This window comes from Silurus meridionalis, chromosome 22 (assembly GCF_014805685.1).
Source record: "Silurus meridionalis isolate SWU-2019-XX chromosome 22, ASM1480568v1, whole genome shotgun sequence".
NCBI classification, from domain to species: domain Eukaryota; kingdom Metazoa; phylum Chordata; class Actinopteri; order Siluriformes; family Siluridae; genus Silurus; species Silurus meridionalis.
In genome coordinates this window covers 14,371,340-14,386,614 of record NC_060905.1, presented here as the reverse complement: position 1 = coordinate 14,386,614, position 15,275 = coordinate 14,371,340, and the positions used below count along the sequence as shown (strand labels likewise).

The following is a 15,275-nucleotide window of genomic DNA, read 5'->3' as shown; positions in this document are numbered from 1 at the left end:
TTATGGTATGACATGCACAGAATTCCGTAATGTGCATGGGTTATGCTAGACCCTGGAATCCGGGGCGTGAGGCAAGAACACACCCTGGATGAGATGCCAGTCCAGCGCAGGCACAATGCACATTTTTGGGAGGTGGAAGGACACCAGAGAACCCAGAGGAAATCCACACGGACACCACAATGACACAAAACTCTACATTAGTTTTCTGAAAGTAACCGTGAAACTTTTGAACCATGTGTGGCCATTAGCACTGAGAGGTATGTTTGCATCAGGCTGTACCAATAAAAAGTCTTTATTTATTTATTTTAATCAACGCTAATTAGTTTACACTTCCATTTCAACGGTTGGCCTTTAGCTATTTTATCATGTTCTCGAGCGGCGGGAGTTCTTGTTGCTGCTGTAATTAGGCATAAGTCAGGACTCGCAATACTGCTAATAGCTTTATTGCCAAGACATTTGTGTCTAGCTGATATTTATTGCTATCATGATTCATTCTTTCACCTTGACTACCAGTAGGTATCTTGACTTGGATATACTGATCAGGCATAACATTATGACATAATTACATTACTCATTACATGAGTGAATAATTGATTACCTCTTCATCATGACACCTGTTAGTGGGTGGGATATACTAACAGCATGTCAACATTTTGTCCTCAAAGTTGATGTGTTAGGAGCAGGAATAATGGACAAGTGTAAGGATTTGTGTGAGTTGCACAAGGGGGCAAATTGTGATGACTAGATGACTAGGTCATTTGCAGCTCTTGCGGAGTGTTCCTGGTTGTGGACAGGGTCATGGGCAGCCAAGGCTCACCCAATGCATGTGGGGAGCAAACGACGGATTCAACAGATGATCCTCTGTAGCTCAAATTGCTGAAGATGTTAACGCTGGTAATGCTTGACGAGTCAGAACTGTTTTGGGGACCAACACTATATTAGGCAGGTGTAATGCCTGATCAGTGATCACAATGTTATGCCTGATTGGTGTAAATGCAGGCTGGTTCTGTGGTTGCTTTTGTTTGATGGATCGGGTGGATAGGGAGAGAGGGAGATGACAAATGGATAGCCTAGAGTAAATAATTGTTCATACACAAGGTGACCTATATATCAAGTTTACCTGAAAACATGGCCACCAAGGGAACCGATTAATCAGTAAACGTCCTGAGTGTTAGAGGTAGAAATGAACATTCGGGTGACTTATATGAGCTGATCTTGATATGCCTTGGCTTGTTGTGAATTAAAGACTTTGAGGTTAAGTGCAGCATTTTCTCCTATGAGGTGTTTAAGTTTAATTATCTCCTATTATCACTCCTATTGTCTTTTTTATCATCATCAGTAGCCTTTCTTTTCTTAGCCTTATGTTGGTTGTCTATCTGTGATTCCCCCTTCCTCTCTGCTCCCTCCTGCTTCGTGTGAGTGGAGTCTGGGATTGGTGCCAGCTGGCGTGTTTTTTTTTTTTTTGTTTTTTTTGAATGAATACCTGATGGAGTCAGTGGAGGGCAGTGAGGCGAGGCATGGGAGGAGCTGACTGAGTGAGTGAGTTAGCGAGCATGAGTATGTGTGTGAGTGTGTGTATTTGTGTGTGTATGTGTGTGAGAGAGAGAGCGAGAGAGGGAGTGTGATAGAGAGAGGGGAGTTAGGCCCTTGCATAACACACTGGTGTGCTACATGCAGGCGGGCAGCAGGGAGCCGGCTCAGGGCTGCCTGTGTGTGACACTCAGGGCCTGGATGGCTGAGCATAGCCCTGCTGTCGAACTAAACACGCACACACACACACACACACACACACACACACACACACACACACACACACACACACACACACTCACTCACAGGGCACGGAGAGGAGAGGAGAGGAGCAAGGAAAGGAATAGGCAGCCTAGGAAGCCTGGAAGAATTGCAGAAAGAATTGTTCTCCACTTTAAGAAAAGTGAAAAAGGAGTTCTAAGGTAAGACTTGACCTGTTTTCTGGTTCAACCGTGTTCCTGCTCATGCTCCCTGTCTCCTATTACACCAGCACAAAGTGTGCGTTTATCCATTAGTCTCTTTTTCTCTCGCTTGTCCTTTACGAGTAGCTGTCTTTTTTTAACTAGCCCCGGGACTTTCCTTTCCAGCACGGACATAAAAGTGCAAGTCATGCGGCCGCTCTAAAGCCCAGAGTCTCTAAAGAGTGCTCCCTTTCTGTTCAGGTCTTTCCCCTTGCCTGCTTTTTGGTGGTGGGTTTTCCGAGGACCTGGCGCTCAGGCTCTGAATGATTGGAAAGCTAGGAAGAGACCGCGCTTGTGCGCCAGGCTTGCTACCCACCTCTTAAAGTGGTAGAGCTTCGTTTCAACAGCAGCGGTGCAGCACCGCAGGGTCTCGTTCACGGGGTAATGCATTAAGAGACCCGTTAGACAAATGTCTATGTCTGTCTGTGGTATTTCTGGATATGACTAGTTGTAAGTGATGAAGGGGCAGAAAATGTCAAAAGTTCATCCGAAATTAAACTTTCCTTGAGTTGGCTATGCACAGGACGCGGTAATGTTCATTGGTCATGCCGTAGACTAATTCTGGAATATGGTACGAGAGGCGGGAACACACCCTGGATGAGATGCCAGTACAGCGCAGGGCACAATGCACATGCCATCGTTATAGCTACTTGTTTCTGGGAGGTGGGAGGAATCCAGAGAACCCAGAGGAAACCCACACAGACCTGAGGATGACATGAAACTCCTCACAGACAGTAATCTGAGCCCTAGGATTCTACCAGGAATCTCGGTGAAGCTGTAAAGCTGTGCCATCATGAAATAACTTTAATGCAATTCAAAGAAATAAGTAATTGACCTATTAAATATATGAATGCTTTAATAAATATCAACACGTCCTATTTTTTCCAATGTAGATTTTTGCTCCTAATACACACAAACACAGTATACAGTGCTTTTTTATTTATTCAACAAAATCAGTGTTTCTGTGAATTGTTGCCGTGCAAACTTGGCCCCGCATCATGCTCTGAGTGTGTATACAAGTATTGGAACAGCATTGTCCGCATATTTGCCTGCATACCGCTTATACATTTCAAGGATTTCTCAGGCTCGCAGGGTTCCATGTTGACCTGTAAATCTTCACGCTGACTGCTCTGGGATGGATTTTTGCCTGAACACTTAAAAAATCGTGGAAAGCGGCGTTTTGATTCTTTTCAGAAACTTTCAACCAGTGCTGTGGTTCGTTGTGGCAGTTTGTATAGTCTACTTAAGTGGACATTGGAAAAGTGCCAAATGAAGGAAGGGTATGTGAAACATGCTGGTCTAAAAAAAAGTTCTATTCAATTCAGTTTTAATTCTGTAGCAGTTTTTACAATGGACATTGTCTCAGAGCAGCTTTTGCAGAATGTAAAAATGATAGAACAAAATGCACTTATATTTAAATGTGTGTATTTACCCCCAATGAGCAAGCCTTAGAATGAAACCTGAGAGGAAGCATACTAAAAAGGACCATCCTAATTTGGGTGACACTAAGATTATGATTGTAAATCATGAAAACTTTACAAACACCAGAGAGTGAGAAATATCATGAGCACTGGACTGTGTGAATATGAATAATGACCTTTCTACTGTATTATACAGTCATTTGGAGTTGTGGAACCAGGTTCTTCTAACAGCATACTTAGTTTAATTCAATTATGCTGTGTTTCCCTAGCAGCCATTTTCTCTATCTTTTTTTTTATCTTATTTTTTTAGCTGAACAGGCAAGAAGAGTTGGTGATGTTTGCCTTGACCTGTTGCTTAGACTGTGCAGGAGATGATTGATCAGGACCTTCAATCAGCATTGACCTGGTTTGAACAGTGAAAAGTTGTATTGTTGCATAACCAGCACAGGTACTGTTTGGAGATTCACAATCTATCTAGGAAGCATCAGTGATGAGTCTTGACTGGGTAATAGGAAATTATGGCACTGGGGTGGCGCCTTGGTAAAGAAAATGTGTCTTCCTTCCAGGGTTCGCGGTTTGAAGCTCGGGTTACGGTCTGTCTGGAATTTCGCACGTTCTTATTACGTCTGCGTGGGTTTCCTCTGGGCTTCCAACTTCCTCCCAACCACCAAATTTACCATTCCTTCAAATTTATGTGTCGACAACCAAATCCAATATCCAAAGAAATTCTGCTAGGTCAGCCACGAAAGCATTAGGTTGAGACCCTGATGTCAAAAGCCAAAAGTTTTGGTACACCATTTCACTTTATTCCAAAGGTTTAAAGAGGGTTTGAGGTCAGGGTTTGCAGAACGCTCAAAATGATCCTTGTCAGTTTTGGAAGTGTACGAGTGTATGCAGCATGGGAAACAGGTTTGGGCTAGGGCCTATATTTCCAGTGATGGGGAAATTTTTTAACTATAGCATACAAAAACATTTTGGACAACTTTATGCTTTTAAGATTGTGGCATCAGTTTTGGGGAGAAACCACAACTTTCCAGGTGTTTTATATATATATATATATATATATATATATATATATATATATATATATATATATATATATATACAGTATAATATAACAAATCTTGAGAGGGTATATTAGTTCAGGATATGTGTAATGCACAATATGTGTAGAGAAGGTGGGACATAAAAATTTACAATATGGGATATGTACAATGTATCTATATGGGATTTGTACAACTGTACAATAATTATACACAGTGTATATACAATATAATATAATAATAATAGATAATCTGTGAAATACAATGAATTATGTACACAATAATTTAATAGATTGATTAAATAGAATAATACTATTATTCACACAATAATTGTCCAGAACAATATACTTTTGGTCATATAGTGAACATGCTGGTAGTTGGGTTAGACACATACCTAATATCTATATGTGCCCTATAATGGACTGCCATCCTATCCATGGTGTACAGTAGGACCAGGATCATGTTGTTACTAAAGATGTGGTTACGTGTGGTCATTTGGACTCTGGTTCAGGCTTAGGTGTGCTTAAGAAGTAATTTATATATAAATCTTTATTTCTATTTTCCATATTGAGATTTTATCAGATGAACAGTAGGTGTTCATTTACCTCAGATTTTCAACTTTCTTGCCACTTTCCAACACAATGTTGATTTATTTCTAATGTTATGCATCTATCTATTGTTATCTATTGTTATGTATCTTACTGCTTAAGAATACTGTAGGACAATTTATTCATTCATACCTTTTCCATCAAACAATTAAAAGCATGTCATTGCATTTAGGAATTATTTATTTTCAATTCCCTAATGACAGTAGTATAAATGTTTCAAAAGGTTGTACATATGATTAAGCCGATTGTAAATATGTGATAAATGACACTGATTCTGCTTTGAAACTCTCTGTAGCCCAGGAACCTTGAGTTATAACTCATAGACCTGATGGAGGACAATAAGTTTAGATTTCCAGACATCTGATACTCTCTGTGCTTTGTGGAGCCTGTGTGCCGAGCAAGATCCAACAAATGGTCGTCTCTCGCCCTGAGTTCTTCTTTTACAGTGGCTGTGTGTGTGTGTGTGTGTGTGTGTGTGTGTGTGTGTGTGTGTGTGTGTGTGTGTGTGTGTGTGCGCCTGCTTACAAGTATGTGCTTGCACAATACAAACCTCTTTACTACTCGTCTTTCACTGTGTGTCCTTGTGGTGTGTGTGTGTATGAGTGTGTGTGTGTGTGTGTGTGTGTGTGTGTGTGAGTGTGTGTGTGTGTGTGTGTGTGTGTGTGTGTGTGTGTGAGAGTGTGTGATTGTGTGTCTTTGTTAATCTGTGCGTGGTGAGTAGTGTTCCTTCTAATGTAGGTCAGTAGAGGCTGCTCCACTCTGTTCCCTCCCTCCCTCCCTCCCTCCCTTCCTCTCTGCTTGGGTGCAGTGTGCGTGCTGTGCTGTCTCTGTAGTAGGAGAACAGACCGAGCCGCAGTTCTCTTTCTCTCCCGAGTAATCCAGAGGGATAAAGCAGAGAGGCTGCCACGGTGGAAGATTAGGCTTTCCCCGGTATGCCGTTCGGCTTGAGGAGCGCCCAAAGCCATATTTTTTTTTATTCTAGTTATACGCAGCAGCTTATTAATCATTACCGGCAGACTGGTAGCATCAGACATCCCATAATAAACAGTCAAGGCACTCCCCTCGTGTCTGCGCTCCAAAAGAAGAAAAATTTCCAGAGAGTGTTTCAGCAAATCAGCTTTCCATGTCAGTTTTTTGAAGGGGTGTTTTTAAGCAAATGCTGTAGAACTGATTCAAAATGTCTCTCTGTGTATTGACTTCTTTCTGGGAGTGATTTACAAAGCCCAAGCCTAAAATATACGTCAAAGTATCAAGACTAGAAAGATTGACATTTATGCCATTTGGCATTTTACATTTATCTCATTTATACAACTGAGCAGTTAAGAGCCTTGCTCAGGTGCCCAGCATTTGCAACTTGGTGGTGTTGACATTTGAATTTATGACTGTCTGATCTAAAGTCCAACATTTTACCCACTGGGCTACCACTTCCACTTTAGTAAAGTTGAACCTTCATTTATGATCATTTATTAATATGCAAGGAATAACACTGGACCATGATGCAATAGTAAAATAATTAATGCTGAGGTGATGTGATATAGCAAAACCACAGTTACTCTGTTTGTTGATTCTTTTAATATAGCAGCATGACCCACAGTGTGTTATTCCACTTATATGACAGCAAACAATTCTCATTCTTTTTCACTATATAGATACCAATAAAGCTAATACATTTATACAAGCCAGTTTAGGTTTAATTTAATGCAGACTTTAAGTGTCATCTCATGTTAAATAATAATTCATAGAAAAATCTGGATGTTAAAATGTAGTAATTGTACCAGTTAACAATCACCATCATGTTTTATTGTTATTAAGGTGCCATCAATGGTATCGAATTTTTTATGTACCGTATTTTTCGGACTATAAGCCGCTACTTTTTTCCCACGTTTTGAACCCCGTGGCTAAAACAACGAAGCGGCTAATTTATGGATTTTTTTGTTGGGTTTTTCCCGGTTTCACAAACTTCAAGCCAAAAAACTGAGCGACATAACATTAGACCAATGAAATGTTTGAAACGGAAACGAAAAAACGCACTTCACCTGTGTTCTGAGCTGCACGGCATCGGAAGAAAAAACTTCCATCGGTGGTGATTTTTAAACGCACGACGATGCCAAAAGATAAACTCTCAAGAGAAATTGTTGTGAAAGGAAGGAGGAAGACAGTGAACAATGACTTTCTTGGTAGGCTACTGTTTAGATACAAGCCGTTGTAATGCGTTGAGTCTGGGTGAAGGGAGAGCTCGCTAACTCCAGTTGCAACAGAAATCATATAAGCATAGACAGGTTTCCAAAACTTGTGCTTTTTTATTTTTCTTGGCAACAGCGTTATGGGTTAGTCAAAGAAACTTTGAAATGAGCATCAGAAAATAATAAGGACATATTCCTCGGCCTTGCACACATGCAGTAACACCGGAAAAATGCGGCGGCAGGCTATTCCCAAAATGCCGCTCTGCTCTTAAAGGAGCCACAACATATTTCACCCGTTACACCGTGTAACAGACACTGTCTTTTGTTAAAGCCTGTGTAAAGTTAATTAGTTTCAGTGTAGACATTGTGTGCGGCTTATAGACAGGTGCGGCTTATTTATGTTTAAAATAAAAATCTTTGTCAAATTCAGTGGGTGAGGCTTATATATGGGTGCGCTTTATAGTCCGGAAATTACGGTACTTGAATTATTTGTTATATAGTCAAATATACTGTTAATGTATTTGACTCAAACATACAGAGGTTAATGCAAGTGTTGTAGTGTATTAATATTCATGGTGTGTTCATGTTATAACAGGGGATGGTCTGGAAAAAAGGGAAGTAAGGCCGAATGCAAGTTGCTTGAACTGACCTAGTTTGCATAATCATTTATTTAGAAAAATTGGACTAAACTCATAATTCCTGCTTTACATTAAAAACTAAGCATTCTATCTAAGTTAAGCTCAAAACTCAAAATTTTATATAGTTACGTGTCTCCCTGCCATATCTTTTGATCATTGATTCAGATATACACTATTTGGGCAAAAGTATTGGGACTCCTGATGTTTTCATCTATATGTGGTTTTTCCCAATACTGGTACCACAAAGTTGAAGGCACACAATTGTATAAGATGTCTTTGGACGTGGTAGCATTAACATTTCCCCCCTCACTTCAACTAGGAGACCCAAATCTGTTTCACCATGACAATGCCCCTGTGCACAAAGCCATCATGGGTTGTAGTGGAAGATCTTGAGTGGCCTGCTTTGGAGCTCTGACCTCAACCCTATTGAACACCTTAGAAGAAGAGCCTTTTTGTGTCACATGTATTTTATAGCACAGTCAAATAATTTTTTTCGCATATTTGAGCGATATTAAGAAGCTGTGGTCAAAGTGCAGGGTAGCCATGACAGTGCCCCTAGAGTACTGAGGGTTAAGGGCCTTTCCCAAGGACTCAAGAGTGAAAGCTTCTCGCTACTCTGGGTTTGAACCACCGGCCTTCTGATCAGTAATCCAGAGTCTTACCCACTAAGTTACCAGCTCCTATACCCCAGGCCTCCTCACTTCATGTACATCATACCTGACTTTACTAACACTCTTGTAGCTGAATGAGCACAAATCTCCACAGGCGCACTTCAAAATCTAGTGGAACATCTTCCCAGAAGAGTGGAGGTTATTATAACAGCAAATGAAGAGAAAAGTGTTCAGGTGTCCACAAACTTGTCCAATTAAAATAGAAGCATTTGAACTTAATGATGCAAAATACACTCATTCAGGACCTAGCAATTAAGAACTGCTAATGGAATGTATGAAGCAAAAAAACAAAACAAAACAGAAATAACCCCAGTGATTTAAATGTACTGTGCTGCCAACGCAGTTTAGGTTGCATATCACATAATTACATCAGTAGTTCTCCATTTGAAAGCCTGTGCCCCACTCGGCTGTTTGTTACCGAGTCTCCCACACATCCGATTTAGCTCTCGGATAGATGCTAATTAGCTGATGAGTTCATCAGCACATCATGTGTGTGTTAGAGCAGGGAAAACCACTCCACCACACTGTGGTGTGCGACGTGCACGAATAACAGGAGAGCTGAGAACCATTCCTTTACACCAGCAAATACTTTCCTTGTGACTTCAGTGAAAGATAATGATAACACTAAAAAAGGAATGAGAAGGAGTAAAGGCGAGAAGAAGACAGATTTGGAAAGAAAGGAAAGCACCTTCTGTTAAAAAAAAAGTGAGTTTTTTTGTTTTTTTTGCAAACAGTTATATTTTTAGCTTATAACAGGTTTTTTTTTTACATTTTTTATGCTAGATTTTTCATGAACACAATTGGTGGAATAAGTTATTGCAGAAGTATGTAAGTTTTTAAAAATACAGATCAGTAGAATTGACACAGAGCTATGCCATATCCTTCATTCTCCAATTACTGATCATGTTAGCACATACACTAGATGGATGAACATTTGTAGACACCTGACCAGATTTGTATCTGTTTTTTGAACATGTCATACTACATTTAGTTCCTATTTGCTGCTAACCTCCACTTTTCTGGGAGGATGTTCCACTAGATTTTAAAGTGTGTTTGTAGAGATTTGTGATCATTCAGCCATAAGGGTGTTAGTAAAGTCAGGTATTTATGTAGGTGTGGAGGCCTGGGGTGCAGTCAGCATTCCAATTAATCCCAAAGGTGTTCAGTAGGGTTGAGGTCAGAGTTCGATATCAGGATCCCATGGGATGGTACTATAAGATTTACAGATTTGCATTGGTGCGTCAGCATGTGATGCATCGATTTAAAAAAATTGTGCATCGGATACAATAACTTTATATCGAAAAAACAAAGGCTTGTTTGTGAAAAGGCCATGTGTTATGGATTCAGAAGGCACTTAATTAAATTGATAATTTGCTCTCTTTCTAAACCAAAGAAATAAAAGTGAACTCTCTGTACCATATTGATTTGCATAGCATCAAATTTTTCTATTTCATTGTATTGCATTAAATCGCATTGTGTTGAATCAAAAATGAAGATCGCAATGCATTGTAATTGGGGTGAATCGCATCGGTAGCTGCTTCATAAGTATCTTTATTGTATCGTATGCATCGAGATGCCAATCACATCAGCCTCAGATATGGAGATGCATATCCCTAATGTAAAGCATATCTTCATATGGCTGGCTGTGTGCACAGGAGCATTGTCATACTGGAGCAAGTTTGGATGTTCTAGTTGGTTTGAAGGGAAAATATCCAGAGGCTTTCTATACAATCGTTTGCCTCTAACTTTGTAGCCAGAGTTTGGACAAGAACCGCAAATGGTAGGAAAAATCTGGTGTCACAATACTTTTGTCCATATAGTGTAAATATGACTGAAGTAAGCAGCCTGGAAAAAAATTATCTGGACAGAACACAAAAAAAACAAAGAAGGAAAAATCGAATAGTATAGCTGTGGATTGCCCCCAAATGTGATTTGGTTTCTGGTCACATGAATTTGCCCGCATGATATGCATCAAGTATTTTTTTCTTTTTTTCTAATTTCTGCTATTAATTCATGGAGAGAGGATATTGTCACCTATTAAGAGAAGTTATTGTCACCTTATTTTTTTGTTGTTTTTGTACTTGCTGTCATTGGCAATTATTTTTGAATATTTGGAGACGTCTATGATAAGAAATAGTTTGTTTTCACAGCATTGTGCTTCCACTCCCTTTGGCAAATTATCTTCACTTCCAGAAAGTTACAAGGGTCTCTATGATACACTCACAATTTCCAAATCCTCCCACTGGAATTTAAGTCAGAAGATCTCCAAACAGGAAGAGCTAAATAAAGAGCTTTGGATTTGTCTTAATGCTTTTAAACAGTGACTCTGTGTTTCTTATTTAGTCAAGGTGTTTTACATGGGGCTTACAAACGGTGATGCTTTAAGTTTGTTGACCTGCAACTTTTTTCAGTGTGACTGCTCTCGTTGTTTTTTATGACTACACAATACAAAGCCATTCCAGACAATTGTGTGTTTCCACCGTTGTAGCAATGGTTTGGGGAAGATCCTCATATGGGTGTTAATGTCCCAGGGTCTCATTGATGAGTTTTTTGTATGCAAGGTATACAAAAAAATTTTGTTTTGTTGTTTGCTAATTGTTTTGCAATGACTCCTGTTTTTTTCCCATACTTATTTTGGGTTGATTAGTAGTGGTTCTATAATACGTCTTATAATGGCGTATTTATGACTCATATTATCACACCAATTTGTCTAACAGGTCTTCAACATGTTCAAGGCCTTTGGTGTAACTCTGAACTTCTTACAATGAGAATTGAGTACTCCTTTAGTTTCACCATGATATGGCTTGTGTAAAATCTTCCCCACCAATGGCAATGTTTTTATATCTAGAACTTGTTTTTTATATAACCCTTGGCATTTCAGTTTATCCCGACTGTGTCCAGCTCGTTTAAGCTAAAAACTATTTTCAGGCCACTCAAGTTCTTACACATGTGCCATGGAAAACCATGTCTTAATGAACACTATTCATACGAGTCAAACCAGGACTTTAAATTTTACAGCTATAAAAATGGATGCTAGCTTGGCGGTACTACAAGCAGTAGTAAGTATCTAGTGAGTCCTAATCCTGACAGGCGACGTGCATGCATGGAGCGGTTCGGTGCAGGGATGAAGTTTCTTGTGAACGAAGGCATAAAACCTGCATATTTAGGGGATGTGACCTCAATAACCCTGCAGTAAGTGGGCTGTGCGCATGTGATTGATGAGGTGCAGGGTAGAAATTCAACAGAAATTGCATAAAATCTGGTTGTTTTAACCAAGATTATTTAGCAAGATTTTTTTTAACTAAATTTAATCTTCCTGTTATTGGCTAACCTGCAATTTTGTAAATTCACAGTTTATACCCATTAATTCCTACAGAAAGTGTCCAGTGTTAAATATTCCCGAAATTTTGCAACCCTTATCACTATTAATTATAACTTTTGTAATTAATTATAAATTTTGACACTGACATTTTAAATCCACTGACAAATTCATGAACACTTTTTAGTGTCACAGTAAACCCTTTGGGGTGCAAAATGCCACAACATCGTTTTCCCAGTTGTTTCTGCTAGAAAAAGGTGCGTATAGGATGGGTCTGAGATTGCTTACATATGATGACTCAGACAGTGTTCACGGTCTCTTGTTGCACTGTGACACGTCTTAAATCATCAACTCCCTATTTGAAATGCAGAACAGCTCTCCAAGCGTTGCTGGACAAAGCGAATAGAGCGGAGTAGGAGCAATCAGTGGAGCACAGGGAAGAATTCTAAACAAGCTGTATGTCTAGAAAAAGATCAAAGGCTCATTATGTCGTTGATCTGCATGTTCTCTAGTTCATTGGATGGGAACAAACAGATGCAGGCTGTTCTGCCATCAAATTAGCAACAGCATACGGTGTTCACCTTGTGAAGGTTGTTCCAAATTAGTTTGTTTTTTATTAGCATGTATGAATTATGGATAGAATTCAGTATTGTATGTTGGTTCTGCATATGTGTATGATGGTGTATGGTTGTTGAGAGATAGACAGAGGGAGGAGGAGGTATGATATTGCCATTTGAGTGCTCCATTTATTCCTGCAGGGGGTGCCCTCTGACACGTAGAGTGTGTGCATATGGTAGAGATATTTTTCCCATTTTTTTTTTCAACTAAATCTAAGCACAATGACTGTTTAAATAAATTGATACACATAAGCCATAAAGTTGCAATGCTTTACTAGAAAAAAGTTGACATTTACATTGATGGCATTTAGCAATTATGGAGACCCCATTAAGTTCCCATGAGTACCTAAAGTGTGTATGTATATCTTTTTTTGTGTTTCAGGTTTCTGCTGCAGTCTGGAGGCTTGCTGTCAGAGAGAAATGATTCCGCATGAATCGTCGCAAGCGCTCTCTCTCAGCAGGCATGTGTTCTGTTGCTTTCGATTGAGATCAGTGTCCATCCAGCCCTAAGCACAGAAAAAAAGCTCCCATCACCTCAGTCTTCTCTCTACACCATAACACCAGCCTTATAGCAGGTGGCATAAGCAGAATATAAGAGAGAAGTGCAGAGGAAAAGAGTGTTAAAGACAGATAAAGCAAAAAGAAACCAACTTGAAGAGATACAGCAGGATACATTCATCATGAAGTCAAACCATGAACGAAGCAATGAGTGTTTACCCCCAAAGAAACGGGAAATTCCAGCATGTACCCTTCCCTCTGAGGATAGGCCTATGGTAATGGCGCCTGCCAGCGAGAGCCAGCGAGGAGGGAACCTTGCTTGGCTTGCCAGCATGGCCAGCAGCCATGAGAGCAACAAGCAGCGCACCAGCAGCTCAGCCGAAGCCGGCGGTCCTCATTCTAAACCAACAGTGTCCACTGTCGAGTCCACTCGTGCACTACTAACTGCAGCATCTACAATACCCACGGTGTGTACTTCACCACTTTCTCAACAGGCGGGCACCATCCAGTACTCTCCCATGCCACCCAACTTGCACTTTATCAGCCCCCCATATGCATCTCCCTATGCTAGCTATATTTCTCCCCTTGTGCCCCCTGCAGCCACCACCACCACGTCCTCCCATCGACACACTGAAGCCTACACTGGCACTACAAATTCTCTAGCATCCAAACCAGATCCAGTCATTTCCACTTCAGACTGCATACCTCAACCCCATTCCACCCAATTTGTTCAAATTTCCAGTTCCCAACTCAGTGTAGTGCCTTGTACTGCATCCTCACCCCAAAGCCATCTTCCTCTTCACCTACAACAGTCACTAGCTCTAAGTGGGTCCTCTCAGCTCCTACTTCACTACTCCGAAACACCCATGCTTAAAAAGGAAGATAGCAGACCTAGGGAGATGCTAAACGGTGAGCAGGAAAGGGGCCGTCGCTTTAACCAGCCTTCAGAATCCAAGGTCAGCAGCTTAGCAAAAGGGTCTTTATCCACCCAGCACCACCACATCCACCAGCGAGACCACTATGACAACCGGCACATGACAATTCCACCAGAGTATGCACAGGAAAACACCAATTTGAGGAACTCTTTAGTTTTAGTTCCCAACAGTCACAACCACAGCAGTGCTGATCCAGGGGGAAATCTAGACAAACTGCCTCCCCCTCTGGCCCCAGTTGAAAAAGGAGGTATCTGCGCAGGCAAACCAGTTTCCCGCACTCCTTCCAGTACGTCTCTTCCATTTCCACCTCCCTCTTTACCTGTGGATGGTCTAAAGGCAGCAGTTACTACACTATCACCCCATGCAGTTATCCACACCACACATAGTGCAACTGAGCCACTGTCCCTTGGCCTCACGTCCACAAACTTCTACCATGCCCATCAGCCAATTATTGGGTACATTGCAGGTGCAGGGCAGCCACAGTCTTTTAGTTACCACACCAGCCTGCCTCCACACCTGCTTATCCCAGGAACCCAGCCTGTTATTATCCCGGTAAGTGGAGCAGAAGCTCCCGCCACGTCTACAGCACCAACTTTCGCTGCAGCACTGCCCCATGCATTTGTGACCTCAGCAGCACCCAAAGGCGAGTCCTTTGAGACACCAGCCTCCTACCCCCACCCGACAGGTGCTGTGGTTCAGGCCCAACTGCACTTGCCTATCCTGCCGACTTGTGCTAGCCTGCCAGCTACTCCGCCTATTCCTTCCACTCCTTCTCTACCACCCTATTTTACCAAGGGTTCCATCATTCAACTAGCTGATGGGGAGTTGAAACGCGTAGAGGACCTAAAAACAGAGGACTTCCTTCAGAGTGCAGAAATCAGCAGTGAATTGAAGATTGACTCTAGTACTGTGGAGCGCATCGACAGCAGCCATACACCTAACTCTGCTATTATCCAATTTGCAGTGGGAGAGCATCGTTCACAGGTGGGTTTGCTTTTTGTTCAAACCTGGTAGACTGTTGTATCTTGCATTATAGACAGCTTGCATAGACGGCTCTAATGGCTTTAGTCTGATTTTACATAGAACCACTGGTTTTCTCCCAATAAGTTAAATAAAAAAGTCCCAATAAAAGCAATAATATACAGCCTATTATGATAATGCTTTAAATAAAAATGTGAAAACTAAGCTTTTGACAAATATTTTACATGTGCAAAAAAATCCAAACCCCCCCGTGATAGATTTTTCACTTTCCATGTTCCGTGACAGTAAAGGTATATTGTGTTCTAATTTAATTCTGTAAATGATATTTTGATTGGTTTTTGGTGCATCGATGCAATTTAGGCAATTTCAT

General features: G+C 40.8%; 1 protein-coding gene across 4 annotated transcripts in view; it reads left to right on the top strand.

The window, feature by feature from the left end:
* atxn1a (ataxin 1a) overlaps positions 1-15,275 on the top strand; it is a 113,464-nt gene that overhangs the window by 94,836 nt on the left and 3,353 nt on the right. For 3 of the 4 annotated variants that reach the window (XM_046834758.1, XM_046834760.1, XM_046834759.1), the window contains exon 4: positions 12,874-14,908. In XM_046834758.1, the coding sequence (XP_046690714.1) occupies positions 13,172-14,908 (1,737 nt within the window). In that variant the 5' untranslated portion in view covers positions 12,874-13,171. Of the gene's footprint in view, positions 1-1,639; positions 1,953-12,873; positions 14,909-15,275 lie in introns of those variants that run through there. The other variant, XM_046834761.1, reaches the window with a different exon arrangement.